At 43.0% G+C, this 21,076-nt stretch overlaps 1 protein-coding gene across 6 annotated transcripts in view; it reads right to left on the bottom strand.

The window, feature by feature from the left end:
• Positions 1–21,076, bottom strand: part of sema6cb (semaphorin 6Cb) — a 136,199-nt gene that overhangs the window by 34,735 nt on the left and 80,388 nt on the right. For all 6 annotated transcript variants that reach the window (XM_067509349.1, XM_067509352.1, XM_067509353.1 and 3 more), the window contains 12 exons: positions 20,459–20,573; positions 19,559–19,616; positions 15,893–15,949; positions 15,208–15,309; positions 11,356–11,446; positions 10,477–10,599; positions 9,644–9,732; positions 9,196–9,413; positions 8,576–8,707; positions 8,155–8,310; positions 5,330–5,506; positions 4,831–4,968 (listed from right to left, as the gene is read on the bottom strand). In XM_067509349.1, coding sequence (XP_067365450.1) covers positions 4,831–4,968; positions 5,330–5,506; positions 8,155–8,310; positions 8,576–8,707; positions 9,196–9,413; positions 9,644–9,732; positions 10,477–10,599; positions 11,356–11,446; positions 15,208–15,309; positions 15,893–15,949; positions 19,559–19,616; positions 20,459–20,573 — 1,456 coding nt within the window. The remainder of the gene's footprint in view (positions 1–4,830; positions 4,969–5,329; positions 5,507–8,154; positions 8,311–8,575; positions 8,708–9,195; positions 9,414–9,643; positions 9,733–10,476; positions 10,600–11,355; positions 11,447–15,207; positions 15,310–15,892; positions 15,950–19,558; positions 19,617–20,458; positions 20,574–21,076) is intronic.

Genomic DNA, 21,076 nt, shown 5'->3' with positions numbered 1-21,076 from the left:
AAAGGTGTATCACAAACTTTCCAGCAGCACTGTGTATTTTTATCGCGCACACTCTATATAAGACCTTCTCTTCACACGCTGAAGTCTGACACTTTGTCAGCACATTCAGACACTCGACCTTCTCCAAACGCAGACTCTGAGGCTCTGCAACAATGTCACAGTATTTCTTCCAAAATACAGTCATGATTCATTCACCTTGACATATACTTCTGAACATACATAGGTTGCTTTGGGCATTTTCAGAATAACTGATGATGCTGGGGTTTTTTTTTTTAACTTGTTTTTTTTTTAGGATGGCAGTCCTCACTGTCAAGTCGCATTTAGTCAAGTCCACATTGGGTCTGTGTTTCATAAAACATCCCGTGATGTGCTAAGCATCCTAATAAGGAATTGTTTTTCCACACTTACGCAACCCTGAATGCTAGTAATTAGGCCGACAGTACACGTATTGTAAGCAGATCTATAAATGCAAGTCACAAGTTCATCGTGGACACACATGATGGTTTGCAACAGCAGAGTTGAGGGCACAGCTGCAAAGTGTTAGTTTGTCTAAATAAAATCTGAGTCATGACTCTGCAGCAGTGATCACGAATAAAACTGTGATCTAGTTTGTCCTGCTACACTACCAATGATGACCTGCTTCAGGTTTCACGGTTTTGAGACCTCAAGTCAGAAACTTCAGAGTGAAGAGGGAAAAAAAAATAAAAAAATCGCGAACCATTATTTTTTTATTTTAGTCTTCACAAAGCCTCTCAGACGGAGGACCTCCGGGTGTCCAGGCCCTTAAATGACACTCGCTGCTGATATACAGCATTACTCTGCACAGTGCAGCTTTAATGAATTATTCACACACTGGCCATAAGGCAGGTATGCATCTCGCTGTCACAACTCCCCCTTCATTTTCCCCTCTCTCTCTTCAGTTACATGACAGGAATGAAGCTCAGCACTGAGGCACCATGGGAAAAGGAGTGTGTGGACGTGTCCAGCTGTGGCGTCACCATGCACGACATGCAAAGCTGTGGCGATGTGCTCGTGTCTCGTAGCTCTGCTTTCCCACTCGTCACACTATGACAAACGCATAGGTTATTTACTTGAACCTAATGGGTGATGAGAATAAATACTGATGCAATTGTACTATATATCATCTATGATTAGCTTTACATTTTTATAATTAAACCAAAGACATTTAAGGACATTTGTTATCCTTCCTAGTTCCTATTGGTAAGACTTATAATAACAGTATCGACTGGTTACAAGCTGCTGGCTGCAAATGTTACATCTCTATAAAGTTTGACAGAGCAACAAACATGAGTAGTGGGAGAGAAAATAAAAGAAAATCAATGTCAGGAGCATTTTACACTGAGACCCCACCGCATTCTTTATTTTACATTAATGCCGGTACCACAGTATTAGAGACCTGGTGCTCAAGGTAACATGCCAGATGTCACAAATGGCAAAAACATGTTGTCCTTTCAAAACAAAAATGCCAGGTGAACTGAGAATTGATGTGTTTATGCTTTGTTTGCACATTTAATATATTCAACCTAAAAAGGAATGAGCAATGTGACCATTAAATGATTATGGCCACAGATTTTTTTTTTTTATATATTTACTTTGTGCAACTTTATTAACATTTTGTACACAATGGTTAACAAAAATGTGTGTAGTAATTCTCCATTGTGCATGAGAAAACATCATCAGACCTTTACACCCCCTTCCCCCCCCAACACCTGAAGCCACCGGCTTCTTCTAATCATGATGACAACCTTCACAAATCAGGTTGTGTTCGTGGCCTATGAGGTTTTAAAACGGTAAAGATACTTTTACGGCTACGACTGCTTGTGGTTCTTAACCATTTGTCCTAGAGTTTAACAGTTCCTGTGGTGAGTGTAATATTCATCACAACTAAAAAATAAGAATTAAGATTTGAAGCAAGGGGTCCTGCTTATACTTACTAGGTTGCAACATAGTAAACACACAGAAAAAAGCCCTGGGGGCAGAAAGTCGCTGGATCTACTGATTTTCGGGGTTCGGGGCCTCTTCTGGCCTTTTATTTTGCTTTTTCAAATTAAAACTCCCATTTCATACAGTTCCCAGCCACAGTTCAAAACAGAGCATTTCTGAAACTTAATATTGGCAGCGAGGCCTCGAGTGAAAAAAGATCCCTGACGATGCAGCGAGGGGGAAGCAGGGCAACAGTGAGAAATCCAGAGAGAAAATGGAGGCAGAAAAAAGAGAGATGGAGTAAATCTCATCTGCAGGGAGACAGATTCCGTGGTGTGGTAAAGGCGCATATGGCGGCTGAAATCTGACCTCCTGGCCAATGCTGATGAGGCTTACAGGGCCCCTAATCCCAGGATAAGGTGTGCTGTACCTCAAGTCTCTAAAAAAGGATCTGGGGATGTAGCTGGTCTATAAGCTTAAGTAAGACAGACCCTATCCATTTTCTCCCCATTCCGCCTTTTCCTCTTCTCTTCTGCAGCTGCAGGAAAAAAAAACCCCAGCAGCCACTTTTGTTGGCTTCCTGCCAATCAGCTGGATCCAATTTATAACTAAATGATGTTGAGAGCTTCTCCAGGCCTCTGCAATGAGGGTTTAGCATGCTATGGGGGTAGATGTATTCCCTGGAGGGCCCGAGGAGAAATCCTTCCTATGGGTTAAAGGGGCAGGGGGGCAGGGAGGGAGGGGCGACGTACGTGGGGCCAACATTCTTTACAGCCCCAAAAATAGAACCTGAGGCTGGAGAGCAAGTACATTAGAGCTGGGGCAAAAACATCGCCTGACAAAACAAAGAGAGTTGCTCGAAGGCTCTGCTGTGCTCAGCTCATAAACATGCTCAAAATACATTGTCCGCCTCTTGACAGCATCACGTCCAAGGTTTGATTTTTATTTTTTATTTTTTTTTAGCATTTACAGGGTTTTACAGACAGAATCATCTATGCCAATTGTGTTTGTGTGGTGATAAGTTGAGGGCAGTAATGCTCATAAAACCACTGCTTCCAATATGTTTATTGAAAACTTAAAGAAAAAGAAATGTGAAGATCTGTCTCCTGACAAACAGACTAAAACTAGAAAGGATTAAAGTTACAAGCTTTGGGATTATATTAACTAATCAAGCTACAGTTGGTTTTCTGCAGTAACTATTTAATATAATTTAAACAAGAAAGCCACTTCCCTTTTCAGGGAATCCTGATTCCAACAGCTGGATTTCTGTTTCACATGAGCACAAGACTTTTCATATAAGTGCAGAAAGTAATGCTGCAACCACCAAGGATCTGGCTGAAAGCAGCTACACTTACTTGCACTAAAAGTGAAATGAACACAACGTAGAAGTCATCGCCCACCACTGAACATGAGACTATTTGTATAAAGCAGAGACATTTGTGCTGTAAGGAAACACACATTTAGGGTCAAATTGGGAAAGAAATAAATTCCGTTCCATCATAAAATTGACCAGCTGCAAGTACTTATCAAATTTACAGTAATGTACTGTAGATGTCTTCCCTGCTGTCTCCTGCACGTTAACTGAATGACCCTAAAAACAAACCAAATAAGCTGTGTCACACTTAGGGAGAACACTTTCTAAAAGTAAAATAAGTAAAATACCTATTTTAAAACCTGCAGGATAGTCCAGCTGTGAAAGTAAGACCCCCTTTGTCCAACTTGTGCTAACTTTACCCTGATACAGGTCAAGGTTTAGGATTCATTTTACTAAAGCTTGAACGTCACTACTCCATCTAAATACAACTGACACATGAGATAAAGGTCACCATCACTACAAAGATTTTACTTTTATACGATGCAAAAAGTTCTCCTGATCAATATAAAGATGCCCAGAGGACCACGATCCATATACTTCCAAACAAGCTGATACTACAGCTTTCACACTGGAGGTCCACCAAAGTGCCCTCCAGTACACAGTGGCTCACAGATGTGACGTCTTTTCTAAGGCTACAAAAGATCAAATACTCACTGAGGGGAATGTTGACAAGCTCTATGATAAATGGCAACCTTTTGTAACATTTGCTTTCACTCCCGTCCCCATGTGACACCCTGTAAGTGATGGAGCGTCGTTTCTTTTTCTTTGCATGTTGCATTTCTTCTAAAATACAAAAACAATAATCACATACACTGAAGCATGAAGCTCAGGCAGGAAAGCCCGAGCACATGTGACATTCACGCCACACTTACCTCCCAACACCACAAAGAAAAGAAAACACCTCAGAGTACTTTTTAGGATAACACCACAACATCTCCTTTTTGGTAATGGCTTATGAGTGGACACATTTCTTAAATTGGCAGCTGCAGAGGAAATGGATCCTACTTTACTCGAGTTACCTGGCAGTGTTTGTGCGACGTTCTCCTGTGTGTGCGGGCAGGAAACACTAAAGTCATGGACTGCAGCACTAAGTGTGGTCTCAGTGCGTTTTGTTATCTTCTTTATTTCTTTGTGATGCCATAATGGGAACTCTACAGTGTCAATCATGCTGCTCAATAACTTGCCAGGTTTTAATGGTGACTGGTCCCATTTATTTTCCCTCGCACTCATCTGGGCATGATCTCGATGATTGTGCTGTTAATGGCTGCAACTTCAACCCTTTTCTATAAATATATCATCTCTCTTCCATGTCCTAATAGCTTAAGTAACACTCCAGTTTGCTTTTTTTGTTAAGTCTAAATCCTGGAGATCCTCATATTTGTAAAGCTTGGCAAATTGGCATTTATGGTTGATTCATTCATCAGCCACAAATGTTAATGCACCCATCGAGAACAAAACCGCAAGCTCGGAATGGTGTACAGAGGTGATGCTTTGCTCGACAGGTGACTCACTTCTTGCAGGTGCTGTAGTCGGAGCAGCGGCTGAGCGGCACGCGGATCACGCAGCTGGAGAAGGCCACGAACAACGCGTGGTGATCTCTGTCCAACTCCAGACCAAGCACTCTCCTGTCCTCCCCACGCACGTTGCACCTTAAAACGCAGGCAAACACTTTTTTAAAACCTGTCCTGCAGACAGCTGGATAAAGTCTGAAAATTATGCAGACATTCTGGCTGTGAATCTAACTCCGTGCAGAAAGACCTTTCAAGCTGCGCAGTCAGAAAACAAAAAGTCGACAAAGGGGGGGGGGGGGGGGGAAGAAGCGTGCCCTCTAGCTGTACAGGGTGATGCAAAATGTTACATAGAGCAACACAGAGATGAGGAGGGAACAGAAGGAACAGGGGGGGAAGAAAGCAAACAACCTTAAAAATTGAGATTGAACACACAAATGAGAGAAAGGAGCACAATTAGGGGGAAAAAGATGAAAAGCTTGAAGCAGAAACACGGTCTGACTTGTTAGGGTTGTAGACGTCGATGTCCTCCAGGAGTTGGGTGCTGAAGGATGCGTTAGCTCCCTCGGTGCTGGCGAGAATCTTCAGCACATGTCCATTGTCTGAGCCCAGAAAAACCACCGTGTAGTTCTTATATGGCCCTGCAGATGTGTCCACTGCTAGCTGGGTCAACTTGAACCTAGATTTAAAAAACACACACACACACACACACGGAAAAAAGACTCCCATTAACAGTAGTACATTAAAAGATCCACACAACAAAGTAACTAATCTGTAGTGAAGACCTTCCAACTTTAAGCCCACACTTCCGTACAAACTCATGTGAAAATGAGGCAGCTATTCTAGTTAGCATCTTACCACTGTTTTGCTCTGTCAAAGTCAATTTCCCTTAATAAACAAAGCAAACAGTGGGCGAGCACTGAGCTCATTGTACAAAGCATCAGCGTGCAATCAATCACTTCAACCACCAGCCCACAATTCCCTTCCACTGTCGCCTACATCCTTTAATCCCCTCATCCTATTAATTCATCCATCCATCCACCCACTTCCATTCAATCGATCCATCCTCTCTGCTGCTGCTTGGCCACTGTCCTCGATACGCCGCTGTCCCCTCTTTTCTTTTGGTCTTGTATTTATGAGCAGGGCCGGTGGGCTGTTGCATTATCTGGAGAACCACCCTGCTTCATATTCATCCAGCTCCACGCAGTCACACCTGGGAGCTGCCCAGTATCGCCACAGCCGTCTGCTGCTGGCTCCACTGGAGCAGGAGAGAATTAAGAGCTGTGCTGAAGGGCACCTTGAGTCCAGTGGTTGTTGACAGTGGGATAAGCTTTACTCATTCATATGGATTTGAACGAACTCACTTCCTGTAATAAACCCAGTTAGATTTTGTGGCATTGCATATAGACCCTTCTATAAAAGGACACCCAGAGAGATTCATATGCCCTCACGTCCCCCCCCCCCCCCCCCCCAGATGGTCTCGTGGACGATGGTGTGTTTACCCACATGGTCCTGACTGGCACGTCCTCGCAATGACACTGCAGCATTGCGTGATGCACCTCTGGTTAGGTTTCATTTATCCAGCATCTCTCTGGGGAGAGGCCAGGCAGATGTGATGTTTTTGGTGCCAGATGTGAAGCGGCGCATGTTTCCCTAGTGTGGAGCCGCTATGGTGTCTGGCTGGCTGTCAGCCTGGCTCTGCTTCAGGAGGCATCGGGGAGACTTCTGTATATTCCGTGTGTGTGTGTGAGTGTGTGTGAGAGAGAGAGAGAAGTCTGAATCTGTGAGGTGTTTCTGCAGTGTGTACATCCATGTCTGAGGTTTGTCTGAAACACTAGTGACACTTCTCACTGATTCAACATTCACCTCACCATCTGATATCAGCAAATTCTCAAATGTCTCACACGCACACACACACACACTCACACACACACACTTCCTCACATGCAGGTCAGATCCTCCATGAGCAGCTTGTCTTTGATGTGGGTCGAGAGCAACCACTGAATAAAATCTGTTGGGTTTTGTTGTGTGTTGCACCGGAGCTCGTTCATCGAAACCAATCACTGCCCTGATTGTGGAAAAACTGAAAATATTGTCTGCACATAGACGTTTTCACTTAAACACCCTTAAAATATATGGATGAGCAAGAGCTCTAAATATATTCTTTGGTTACTGATGAAGAAGGTGGTAAATGAGCTGAAAGTCTGACGCCTGACAGACTGCTTATTGATAGTGATGGGAGGAACGTGTTTTTTCAACTTCAACAAAAATTGCAGTAATTCCATATAAATGTAAAGCTATTTTGATATTGGTTTAAATACTGTTTAAAGAAAAAAGAAAAACAGATCCACTGGTTTTCTCCGTCACTGTAAACTGAATATCTTTGGGGTTTTGGGCTGTTTTAAGTATTTTCCAATGTTCTGTAAAACAAATAATTGAGACAATATTCAAAAATGGAAAAAAACTGGTAACTGTTGACTAAATTTCAAACAGCTCATTGTTGTTAATTGGTTTGTGTTTTTGCTTAATAACCCTTTAAGCCACTGACTGAGTTTCAGAACTGTGGATTATTTGGCATTAGCTCCACCGACTGTGGGTAATAAAGGATAAACGCTGTTCATTGGCCTCAATTTGTGTGGAAGCTGGAGGCGCAATTGATCAGCGTCGGGCAAGTTGCTCAGGTAGTGCAATAAGAAACTCTTTGCCTATTATTCCTTAAAAAGTAAGATTTTCTTACTTTATTTCTCAAAAATGAAAGACATTATTAATATTTCTATGATACAATTTGTTCCCGCTAACGCTGCTCCCTCTCTTCATTCACTCACTATGTCACATTACCGCTGCTCTCGCTCTCACCAAGCTGGGGAGGAGGGGACAGTTAAATGGTGCGTTTAATGACAGTAACAGACAAATTATACGGCCTTTAATAAGTCAATAACGTCTGTCTCTTTGCAACGGCTGGTTCTCATTCGTCAACGAAAAAGGGACGAGTGGACGTGGGACAGGCAGTGAAATTTGGACAACATCGACAAGAACGGCTCTCGGAGCCCTTCGTACCCGCGAGATGTCAAAAAGAAGCAGATTGGCCACGAATGTAACATCACTACATTTAAAAGCATGTCTGATCTGTGTTTGCTCCTCTTTTCAACGAAGCTCAAATAATAACTACAACTCTGCCGAGGAGTTCATATGATGAATCTGGGCTGTGTCTGCCTGGGACTCTTACAGCCCTGCTGGAGTTTTAAAGTGCAACAGTAAAAGCTAAATAAAATCCCATAATTGAATCATTTTCCATTTCATTGCAAAAAAAAAAAAAAAATACCAGACCTGCTGGTGGTACGAGTGAAGTAGGGTCTGTCGTTGACCGAAGGGACCGACTCGTCCATGAGTGGGTACGACTTGATGAAAGTCAGGGTTTCGTCGGGGAAGGTGGTGGACGACTTGTAGGCAGCTGCTGAACCCTCACCGGCGCAGGATCCCGGCCTGTGGAGCGGCAGAGGAGAATAAAAACCGTCAGGGCTGAATTCAGCTACACGGGCACAGATGTAAAATCGGTGGCAGCTGTTTGTTTTTTTGGGGACAAGCAGGAGGAAAAACAGGTGTCTGGTGCGACTGCTTGGTTTTTTTTTTCTTCAGAGTTGTCCTTGCACAACAATAACAGCAGCAGCTGCAAAAACTCTGCTGTCAGAGGCAGGAAAACATGTTTGTGGAAAAGTGACAGTTTGCTATTTAAAGATGTGTCTCTTACCTTGGTTTTGGGACTTGCTCCTCTGGAACAGGTGTCCATGCTGACTCGCTGTTCCTCTGCTCTTTGAATTTACCAACAAAAGCCTTCTCGATGTCGTCCATGTAGAAAGCACAGACCGCTGAGCCGGTGATGCTGTCGGCGGCGGCACAGAGGTAGAAAATGTTACAAAAAGTGAGGCGAAGGTCACGATTTCAGCTAAACGTCCGACCTGAATAAAACTCTCTATTTTTATTGTAAGAAAATCAAGCTTTTTGATTGATTTTTTTGGGGGGACTGCTGGCTAAAACTGCAACTTCACATCTTGATATACGCCATCAGATGCCCCCTTGGATTTCATTGCAAAAGCAATTAACGCTGTAAACCTGCAGGAGAACCAAAAGTCTTAGTAGTAGAAATACTCCAATATGGACAATCGGCTAATATCACAGACATCACAGGGTTTCACACAGTCACACAGTAAATAACGTAACAAACTGCAGAATTTACGCTACTTAAAAATCGGGTAATTTAGTGTTAACTTGCCTGTAGTGAGAAAAAAGATTCTCTCTGTGTGGTGCATCACATAGTTCAAAATGCTGAGAATGTTCCGGTGACAGTGAGCCACGTCTTGCATCACTCACCTGTTGGCCTGTGTGGTAAAGACGCCGAGCACAGCCGGCCGATGGTTGATCTGCAGCACGTTGGTCAGCGACTGCAGGACATCGAAGTAGAAGAAGGAGTCGCCCGGAACCGAACAGTTCAGTCGGGCTTTGAGGAACGACGTCCAATAACGTTCCAGCACCCTCGGGGATCCGCCATTGTCGTTCTTACAGACACGTGCGACTCTGGAGAAAACCACCTGGGGGGCAGTAAAAGGAAAAATCCATTTCAGGTTACAAGTCCAACTTATAAAACATGCTGTTTACAACAACATGGCACACGGAGCAGCAGCTAATAATCTTGCAGGAATGTGGCTCGCGTGGCAAAGTGATGTCGTTCAACTTCATTCTACTTCATTCTTCCAAAGTGCAGACACCACGAACCACACGTCTGCCACGTGCCTGCTGCCTGAGATGATGAGTCCCTCACCTTGCCAAGCGTGGTGTACTCCACTGCGATCTCGCTGAAGAAAAAGTACACGTAGTTCCCATACTCAATAGCGTGAAGGAAACGGGGCTCTGTGGGGGACAGGAAGAAAAGACGAGGAACAAACACGCTGGCAGTGAGGCCTCATTTCCAATACGACAGTGAATTGTGAGCACACTGGGTGTGGAGCTGGTAAACACAGATGCTCCATTTGGAAAATGGGTCCAAGAAAAATGCAGTGAGAATGTGTTAGAAAGTGGCAACGAATAAAACAGTCAAAGAACAAATATATTTGTATTGACATAGAGCTGCTGATGGATTAGCACTGATTTGAAGTGCTGCATGTAAGCTTCATAAGTCTGCATCTTTAAGTGTTTAGGTTTAGATCTTAACAAATGCTGCAGGTCCCGAGTCTGCGATCAACATAAACAGTCTCCTTAACTTGTGAAGCCCAATTGCAGGTGTAGAACAGTGTTATCAAGCGAGGATGTAGATATAACGTAACACAGAAACTGCCATCACATATTTATTATCTACAGTTACTTACACATCATAGCTATGTTGTTTTGTAGTGCTCACATGTGCCTGGAGTTCTGTAAGTTGTACTAAACTATGGTGCATTTCACCTGTTATGGGGATTTCAAACTTCATGTAACCTGCATCTCAAACATGTGGACGTAAAAGGTTTCTAACTCACGTTTCTTAAACTTTGAATATTGAGTTAATGCTGGGTGAAAATGAGAAACCTGCTCCCTGGCTTTGAGCATCTTCTGAGTTAAGTGAATCCAGATTTTCTGCAAACCTCAACAACCAGATTTGACACGTCTGATCCTCACCTCGCAGCCATTTGGAGTCGTACTTCACCGTACGCAGGACAGGGCTACTGTCTCCCAGACTTCTGTAAATGACTGCATCGCTCGCCAAGAAGTCAGTCATGGTGGCCGAGTAGAAATCACCACCTGAGAAGAAAAAGTCATTGAGATAGAGTGTCAGGAACCAACATTTCCTAAGAATAACCCACTTCGAGTGTCTATTCTGGTAACGTGACTTTTATTGCCCTTTAAAAGGAGGCAGAGAGGAACATATGTAGGAGAATGAGTCACTTCTAATCACACCCTGTTTGAACTTTGCAGAAATGTCGGTGGCAGGACTGAGCACAGGTTTAAGCCCACCTCCCAATCAAGGTGCAAATTCAGATGATACTTTTTTTCTGCTTCACATTCATTTGGATTTCAGGCCTTTCACTCAAATGCTCATGTAGATGTTTATGATGAAGAAGTGGTAGTTAACCTGCACTGTGGACTGTTGTTACATTTCGATTTTTATATTCACTCATAAGAATTTTCTGCTATTGTGCGTATTTGCCCTCTTTGACCAAAGCACAAATCATTTTCTGCAGCAGCCTCTGTTATGCTTCACACTGCTTTACCACTTAATAATGTAACAAGAAAACTGATGTTCACTAAAGTTTACATTTTTACAAAAAAGTTTACAAAAAATACATTTAATGTCAGTGAACAGAAGTGACATTACACTGGGAAGGCTTGGAGGGGTGACTGCATTTTCTAGTCCGTTCATGGAAAACATACACAAAACATAGATGTAGATGAATGTGTTACCGGTGAAGACTTCCTGTTTCTAACAATGAGACAACCAAATAAATAAAAGAACAATATCGGACCTTTTAGGACACGTTAAAATAACTGTTTATTCACCTGCAAAAAGGCCGACGTTGGACTGGCGGGACTCGAAGGGACACCGTGCCTGTCCCACCACCTCTTCCCCTTGCTGCTCCAGTGTCGACATCTAGGTCAGAGAGGGCACAGCAGCACAGGAACACTTCATTAGGACATATGTGGAGCGGTGATTCCAACCCAATTGAAAAAAATGGCAATTGTAAACGCGAAAACTGCGCCAGTGTTTACGCCCCTAAACCCATGAGGTCGCCGCTGCTCCTGCTGCCAAATTAATCCCACCACAAGTCTTTAATGGGCAACAAATCAATATGCGATAATGAAAGGCAGCAAATGCATCGTAAAGATTTGTTTTATTTGACGCTCTGTACGTTGGCTGGGTCCATTAAAGATGTGTGTGAAATCTGAAGTCCCGCCGTTACAAGCGGAGCGGACAGTTTATCTCTCCGCCACACATATTTACAGTAGCTGCCATTTTCTGACCTGCTGTTAACAAGGTCGTAAACCTCAGATATGGCAATAAGCAAAGCCAAGCTTGTGTGTGTGTGTGTGTGTGTGTGTGTGTCTCGGTGAAGGCTGAACACATGCTTCAACACCCTCTGACACACACAGACAGGGTCTTTCTATGACTTCAGAGGACATCACATTAAATCAATCAAAGGTTAATTCGATCACAGGAGGCACTGGGCCTGTTTTTGGAAATGTCAAAGTAGACGAGACGTAGACGACGGTTGTTATTATTTCCAGCAGTGGGTGGTGGGTTAAAGTCTGCACACGTGAACATGTGACCATCCAGCGGATAGAGGAGTGATACACTGATCCAAAACCTTACAACAGAGCTTGACCACATAAACTTTGCATAAATGCCCCAAGGCTTATTCGTGGGAAAGGAGAACTAGAAACACTTCAGGTCCTGTAAGGGAACCAACAAAACAGCTCTGCCCTCAATATCACCTCAGTGAAGTGTTCAGGTGATGTTCACAGCGAGCCTCTCGTGTGTGTTGTTGTAGGAACGAACTGGATTTTACGGCACAAGCGGCACTTTTATTTTTATTCCGCCTCTTGTACAGCGTCACATAGGAGCTCTGGTTAGATTTGGTGAAATCTAACCACACTCATGCATTTTCTTTGGTCACTTCTTTCTTCCCTATCTTCTTCCTATTAAACGCACTTAGGCTTTGCAACTTTCTGCTCGTGTGATACATGAAATTAACTCACATCTGCTCTAATGAACCATTTGTAGACTCTACAATAAGTTTAAAATCGGTTAAAATGGAAACACCAATGTTGTCTTTTTGTCAGGGTTGGTCACTAATGTTTTATGTCTCAACAGTGTTTTCAAGAGGCCGGGAACTAATAGATTGTCAATACTTATAAGGTTTGCGAGGGGGCTAATAGCATTTGTAGCCAACCAGACAACTTACCTATTAAATAAGGACTGAGGTATTTCTACAAGACACATTACAATTACAATATTTCGGTGGTAAATAATTAAATACAATCCGAATTACAGAATGTACAATTTATTACACTGTAATACAAATAAAGGTTTGTGATTTGAGATCTGTCTGACGTGTTTAGACGTGATGTGAATTCATCCCAAACCAAAGACATACCACAGAAGTCAGACACAACTGAGGATTCTACAAAGCGGAGCATTGACTGCAGTAGTGGCTGGATGAAGACCGACTGATTTGACGTTTCAAGGTTTTGCTTTTCTATCACAGATGCATGTTGAAGACAAGCTCGCTGTTGTCTACAGACCAGCTGTCTCAGCAGTCTGGTCGGTGAAGCTGCATGTGCATAGCTGGCCATCCATTCATGTGTTTGACCAGCGTGACACACACACAGACACACACACACACACACACCTCTCACTCAATCCCCTGTTGTCCTACACAGATTCTTTGTGGAGTCCCAGAGACAGATTCCTTGATCTGATTTACACTTCCCCCGTTTCTCCCCAGCTGTCTTGATAGTCATCGCTTGTCCTTTTTTTTTCCTTTCTTTTTTTTTTAAGAATGGGGGGGGGGGAGGCAGAAAGAAAGAATATGTGTGTGTGGATGTGCAAACTGTAAATCAGCCTTCTTTTAACCACAGGGAGTCTGTGAAAGACAGACGATGAAGTTTGCATGTATTGGCTGGTAGGCAGTTGTTTTTTACATCAACATTACTCCTGAGTCTTAACCTTTGGAGTTGAGCAGGTCCTTTATGAGACCTGAGACAAGCTGATCCTGGAAAATGGTGTCGTATTTAGTTATTAAAGCTCGGGACTAGACGGACCAATACATCTGTACTATTAAATATTGATTTTTTGGGGGGGTGTTGAAATGACCCTTTGCTAAATCTCTTTACCAAAACAGAGCATGAACAGTATTAACAGCATTTGCAGTTTGTTTCTGTGCAATAGCAAGAATACAAGTGCAACAATGTGCGACATGGTTTGAAGAGTGGAAGCCCAGGAACAAGAGCTAATTTTAGATTATTGCTTATCCTGATTACTGTGCGGACGCTGGTGTAACACCAGTCAATAATACTACTAACTGTGAGGGAGAAGTTTGTGCTTCTGTGCTGCATTTGATTCATTTTGCATAGATTGTGTGTGTGAGTAGGATGTCATCCAGTCTTTGTGATCCAGCTCCCTGGTGAACTTCAGAAGACCCTGCACTGAGAGATTTACAGCCTATGCTGCAGCACCACCCCCCCCACTCCTCTAATGGCTGTGAATCACAGTCCAAAACCTGTGATGTCACCTCTGAGTCTCCACCGCGCCGTCATGTCGGGTTTTGTTTAGCACGTTTTAACTGTGGGAACTTTACCTTTGCATTGTCTTTTAAAAAAAAAAAAAACAACAACATATGCTCATTTTATAGTGAGATAGTAAAGTTTTGGTCATCGCCACCGGGGAGACGAGGTACAGCCCAGAGCCTCACCTACAGCTGTGGATTCATCTTTAGACTCTGTTGCGTCAATGATATCCTCAGGGTATTTCATACATTTCAGCAGCTATATCCGTGTTCAATAACTTCCACAGTCCCTCTGTATTAATATTGTTTTTCTGCATTCAGCATGTGTGTCATCATTGCTCAGCCTTCCCCTGTTTAAATGTAATAAATAATTTTCCACTTATTTGCACATGTTGTAGTTTGCTGCGCTTGCAGCTGTTTGTTGTATCCTCGCTCTGAAAACACACACACACACACACACACACACACACACACACACACACACACACACACACACACACACACACACACACACACACACACAGAGTGAAGTGCTAGCTGCCTGGCCTCCTTTATGGCTGATGAATGCTGCGTTTGACCTGCTATGACCCGACTTTGTAGCACTGTTCGAGGGTGTAACTTGACTGTAGTTGTCCTTTTCCAAATGGTGTAAAGTGAATGTTATTTATTATGTGGGCTCTAGTAGAGGAGATACAGTTCAGAAAATTCATGTATGTATTTAAGAGTTTAACTTGTTTTAGTACAAACTACATTTTATTCGAGCTTTTCTTTATGCATGTAGCTAATTAACCACAACATTAATCTCACAATGTATGTGGCTCAGACTGAACATACAGCTGTGACTACATGCAGCAATTTGCAGTTTTCACTGATGTGCAAACCATCTGCTGTGTGTGACCTGTGTTTGTATGTGTTTATGAAATGATATTCCAGCTAAGTGGTGCGTTCACATCGAGCTAGCGCGGTGTGAACGTGATGAGTTCGGTGTGCAGTTTGTTATTCCCATTAGTAGCCTAAGAAGCAGGAGGTAACCGCACAAAAAGACCTGGTCAAACACATCTCATAGCAGCTGTCATATAATCGTAAATGAGGCCAAGAAGCAGCACACAGTAGTTTGATCTCTTACCTTATAGTTGCGGCAGGTGGGGTTGAAGGCGTTTGTGCCACAGGCGAAAAGCGTCTCGTCATTCCGAGGCACCAGCACTTTGATGTAGTTGTAACATTCATCCTGTTAGCAGGAAAACAGCTTGATGTTATTTTACACCGGGGAGTGGGTCCACGTCAGCTGCTGGCCAGCGACAACACCACGGCAGGACTTGCAGCGAGTAGACTGTATTTTTCTTGCTGGCACACACATTATATTCTGTTTTACACTCATTCACATAATCCCCAGGCCGATTCTTATGGTTTCGCTGTAGCTTTAGGGTGGAATATGTGAAGCCAATTGCTTTGGTGAGTCGTCCCCCGATGGCTGTGGCACGGATTCTGATAAGCTACCCGTTACAAACCGTGCAGGAAACAAAAGCCACAACATTAATACCAGCTGATGGCTTCGGTGTTTTGGTAGACAGGGGTCAGCGTGGACCCTCTGGCTACACGACACAGCGTCACATGCAGCAATGTGTGATACACTCTGTGTCTTAGCACCTGTGGATTATGGCCAGCATTCACATTTTTCCCATGCGGGTTCCTGTCCACCACAACCCCAAAACCACCAGATGGTGTTAACGTTGTGGCTAATCAGTGTAAAACCAAGTGCAAACACAGAGAGAGAATAAAATATGTGTGTGCGTCTGGAAGATAATACTCACGCTATTTTTCCCTCGCACAGTGCACTTCTCCACATCCTTCGTCTTCCAAGTCAGTTTCTGAAAAATGAACAGACAGCCAACTGTCAGCTCAAAGACAAGCTGTTTCTCTCCATCCCAGCTTTTGTTGCTCCCAATCGTTCAAGTGCTATTACGAGACAGCTGTGATGAAAATCTCATTAACTTCAATAAACTGTCGTGAAGAAAAACAAACAAACAGAGGAAAATTAGGAATGCCTGCGGCGGCCTGCGGCGGCCTGCGCGGCTCGTCGCCGGGCAGCTAAACACCGAGGCTCCTCAGCGATCATACAAGATACACGGGGAACTCAAAGGACTGAATTTTCTATGAAAGGCTGCCGTTAACCTGGAGGCCAAAAGCCCTCCCCTCATTCTGCACACAAACCAGCACACACCTCCTGCATCAGTTGTCCAGTGGAATCTTATAGAAGATCCATAAACTTGTTAACCAGCGGTGTCGGTTGGAGCTTCAATGCGCTCTCACCCACTGCTGGATTATTTCCTGAGCTGAATTTTCTCAGCGCTCATCAATACCACTGAGGATGTTTAGAGTAATGTAAAGTACAATGCCCTTTAAGCTACAAGTGATCCAGAGGATCCTTTTTGGTCTACAGCTCTTAAAAAGTGTGGAAGCTGACAGTAGCTTGAGTTTGAAGCCCACAGGCCAGAGTCTTAATGCTTGGACCTTCCTATTTGTCCATCTACACCAGAGTCAGCACTAACTTAGTGGAAAACACAGGGCGCACACATCTCTTTCCACCTACCTTAATATAAGTGATTTTAGCTGCTTCCTAAATGTCAAAGTTGTGTTTTAGAACAGAAATTTCAACTTAACCCAATAAAAAAAACGGTAAAATGCCGCCTGTGCAGCAGAGACGGCTGGACCACATAATGCAAATGCGTGATATATTGAAATGTAATGCCAATTTTAGCTATGATATTGAAACTACACTGAAACTTTAATAAACTAGAAAAAATGTATGGAAATGTACATCTATAATATAAAATGCATTTTTATGTTTAAATATATCACAAAGACAACGTGAGCGACAAGAGACGCAGCTAATGTAGCTGACTCCTAGTTATATTGTGCAAACTGCACAGTTAATGCAGGTTTTGAACTACTTAATTGAAAAATTCAGTCACGTCTTGTGTATAATTGTGTAAACCAATTTATTTGTATTTATTATTTGTTTTAGTCAGTTGCCAGTAAAGATGCAGGTATCTGCAGGTACTGTATGTGGTGCCAGTGGTGTGTGACGTTACACAGTTTTGGAGAAGTGTATTTGTGCACCAGTGAGTTCGTCTGAACGAGCTGCAACAAACCAAAATAATTTACTGAAATCATGCAGGATGCTTCTGCCTGAGCAATCTGCAATCGGGGCTTTTATTCATTTATGCCTTTTAAAAATCATGAATATAGTTCCTTGTGGCGCAACGCCTACAGTTTTGCCTGTACTGCACAGCAGCAACTTGGACTAATTTGATTAGCTTACTAGTCAGGTCACGAGTCTTATTTCAACGTGTCAGGATGGGTCGAGTCCTGCGGCTGTAAAAAACTAGAATGTGCAATAGTCTGAGAGAAGATGAGCAAATCTCCCCTCTTTCTGTCAGTTTGCTAAGATGTTTTAATTACATTTCTTTATTTCGTGCTGCACAGACATCAAGATTGTCACGGGATCCTCTGATTGTCAGAGAATTTCACACCGATTTTGATGCCAAATTGAAGCCAAGGGCTTTGTCCCGCATGTCCCCTTGTTCTCTTGTTCTTAGGGCTGGTTTCACATTTTATCAGCCAGCTTTCAGTCCACTATGTAAAACTTGAGAAATTACTGTATACTGGCTAGTTTCCAGAGAAAAAAAATAGCATAATTTTTCATGAAGAAGAAGCTTTTATGTATCATCCATATAATCCAAAAAACACAAAAACTATTATACTGATCCATATTTTCCTTAAACTACCAATGCATTAGTGAATAATCATCTGACTTGCTGCTGCTAATAGACAGCACATATAAAATATATTAATAAAGATGAGGATTTGTGGATGACATCCCCTTGGAACTGCAGTACATGGTGTTGCACATCCACAGTCTAACTGAATGTCCCATCCCACAATGAAGAGGACTAACTTATCAGCCTTTTGCTGAACAGTACATGATGGACTTCTTGACATCTTGACTGGATTTTAAAGGCAGCACTCTTCCCTCGATGTCCTTGCATGAAAACACCTCCGGCGAGACTTTCTCAGGATCTGATATGATTCAGTATGAGTCAGCAGATGGTAATAGGTCCTGTGTCATCCACGCGCGATTTGGTTTACTAATAATTACTTATGGCCACCCAGGGTCCCGAAGGGAGGGTAAGAGGATTCGTGAGGGATTGATTGTGAATGAAAGCTTGGTGTGAAAAGCTGGTTTGAAATTGAGCCGGAGTGAAGTAATGGATATGAGATGAAGAGGATGCACCATGTTCTGGTGCCATGAGTCAGTCACACACTAACGATCCAGCTCAGATTGATAACGGGGACGGCAGAGTAGAGATGTGATAGCAGAGGATGGCTTCGGTCTTCCATGATTTTCCACTCAGCTGCTGGTGTCACTCTGGAGACGGTGGACGTTTTGGCTGAATGGCTAAAAAAAACCCATCGTACACAAACGTCCAATATCCACGTTTGCACATCCCATAACTGCAGGGCAGAGTTGCTCCCCCATTTCTTTGTGTCCCACTCAGATCAATAGTTTAGATGTCTTCGGCATAGAGTGGTAGCCTTATCCCAATGAATATCCATGTTTCGAGCTAATCTAAATACAACCAAACAGAAGTCCGGGGCCCTCTGAGGGCTTTTATTTAAGTACAATCATGTTTGACAAATGAGATTCAGATAAAAGGGAGCACGCCACTTCAAAAGCCACAAGAGCGCCGCTCCACTTGTATTGGATATATGTCTGAAGAGAGATTGCTTAACACTTGAATGAAAACACAGGCGAAGGGTAGTGAGGCAAAAGAACGCGATACAAACATCACAAGAGATTTTTCTGGGTGTGTGTGTGTGTGATAACATGCAATGCCGTTCAGCATTCACATGCAAGAAAAGCTTCGTCTTTCACTAAACCCTCGTGTAAAACCAGCACTGGCCTATTAGTACATGTGCACATATTATCCCCGAAAATCACCACTAACAAGTAGACCCCTACATTCAGTTATGAGAACGGTTTATTGGTTTTCTTCTTCCCTGTATTTAATGACCACAGAATCCAATTTCAACATTATCTGTTGGAAAATGTCAGCTGAGGCTGGGTGATTCAAAAGCTCTACTCGTAACTCAGATTATTGGCATTGATTCTGAAGGATCAGAGGTATCAAACACTCCCTAAATGTCAGATTCTCACAACAAGAATTCATTTGTGAGATTCTACATTGAGAAAATCCGTGGATGACAGTTTAGAAAGTAAACGGCCAAAACAAACTGCTACCGCTGATTAATGACATACTTATTAAATGGATGCTGATGAACAAGTGTATCAACAAAGATTCAACTGGATATTGAACATAGAGTAGATACTAAGGTTTGACACAGAAGTGACTTATAATGGCAACGAGGTGAATGCTACAAGCCCTTCAGCCACGACTGTGGACGGACGTTCTTACCTGCTGTGGGATTATCTGCTCAGATGAAGTGGCCAGATTGATGGCAAACACATGGTCCCTGCAAAAGCCAAAAAGACAAAGGACATTAATGGGGCCATCTCCACATGCTTTTTGTCAGGCGTGACAATTTTTGAATGCAAAGCTTCCAAAAAGTATATTGGCTTTTAAACTCCAGAACTTCAGGAAATGTTTTCCAACACCCCAAGTTTTCCAGCTATCGACACAACCCATATGAATCATTTTGTGAGGTGAGGCATGCACTTTATTGTATGCAGCTGTGGAAAATATTAAGTCCATTTAGGTACATTAAGAATCACCATACATTTTATATTCGGGCTCTTGGCAGTGAGAGCACTGCAGTTTGAGACGCAGCCAAAAGCTGTAGAAGAATTTACTTTGCACAATGAAAATAGGCAGTGGAGGCTCAACCTCGTACTTTTTAGATAATTAACCTGCGACTTCTTCATCAAATGTGGAGCAACGTGCAATTAGACTGAGAGATGCACTAGAAAAATTGCACAGATGCTGCCAAAAGTGCAAACATGAAGGCACTTTGGCGTGGAGATGCTGTCTGAGAAACCTGAATGAAGTCTAAGTTTGCACAAATTATAGCCTGACCAGAGCTGAAATACCATGGTTTTCCTGTTCCACGTTTCACTGTGGTGGGGGTTGGCTGTACGAGAAAATCAAAAAACCTATCTCACCATGGTTAGGTTTTGACATTTCCACACGTGGATGACAAAGTATTTACACATGAGAGTACTGTGTGACCACATTAAGCAGCTGCCTGCTCCTTCACTTACTTATAGACTGTGAGCCTCAGTAAACATTGTACGCAGTGCTACAGTAGCAGAGTACAGATCCTGTGTGTCTAAACTAAGGGGACTGGTGACAACTGACCGGGCGGCGATGTAGAGCATGTGGTTGATCCTCAGCATCCTCTGGAAGTCCAGACCCAGGCGGAGGGTGTCATTATCAGACATGAGTCCCTGGAAGCTGGGGTAGAGGTAGGAGGCTGCAAAGGGAAAAGAGATGAAGAAAATCAAAGTTGACTTGCTCATAGAAGCAAAAGATGCCTGCAAACGTCTTCACAGCTGGGACTCAAAGACATGAGACTTGGATGTTACGCTCAAGGTTTTTATGAAAAAGCCCAATTGAAGGAGTCAGGGCCAACCCCCCATTAATTCACTGAGAAATAAACCTATAGCTTTTCAAAACATGTCACTCATTCGTACCTGTCAAATGTCATAGCGCTTCTCCAAACAAGTCAGTTTGTGAGGAGGCAGTCGAATACCAATGGCTGAACATTAATGCACAACAAATCAACAGTTTAGGAAAATATTACACCTTTGCAGTTTAACAAAAACTAACTGAAGGTTACAATTTGGCCTATTGTGCTGAAAACCCAACGCATACACTGTATGCTAATTTGTTCTTGTGGAGGTGGATGAGCGGGGTAAAAAATAGCATCCGCGCTTGCAAATTAGACAGTCATGTCATAGAAGTCAGTCTGATTTA

The sequence above is a fragment of the Channa argus genome, chromosome 7 (genome assembly GCF_033026475.1).
Source record: "Channa argus isolate prfri chromosome 7, Channa argus male v1.0, whole genome shotgun sequence".
NCBI classification, from domain to species: Eukaryota; Metazoa; Chordata; class Actinopteri; order Anabantiformes; family Channidae; genus Channa; species Channa argus.
This window is presented reverse-complemented; position numbering and strand designations above follow the sequence as displayed.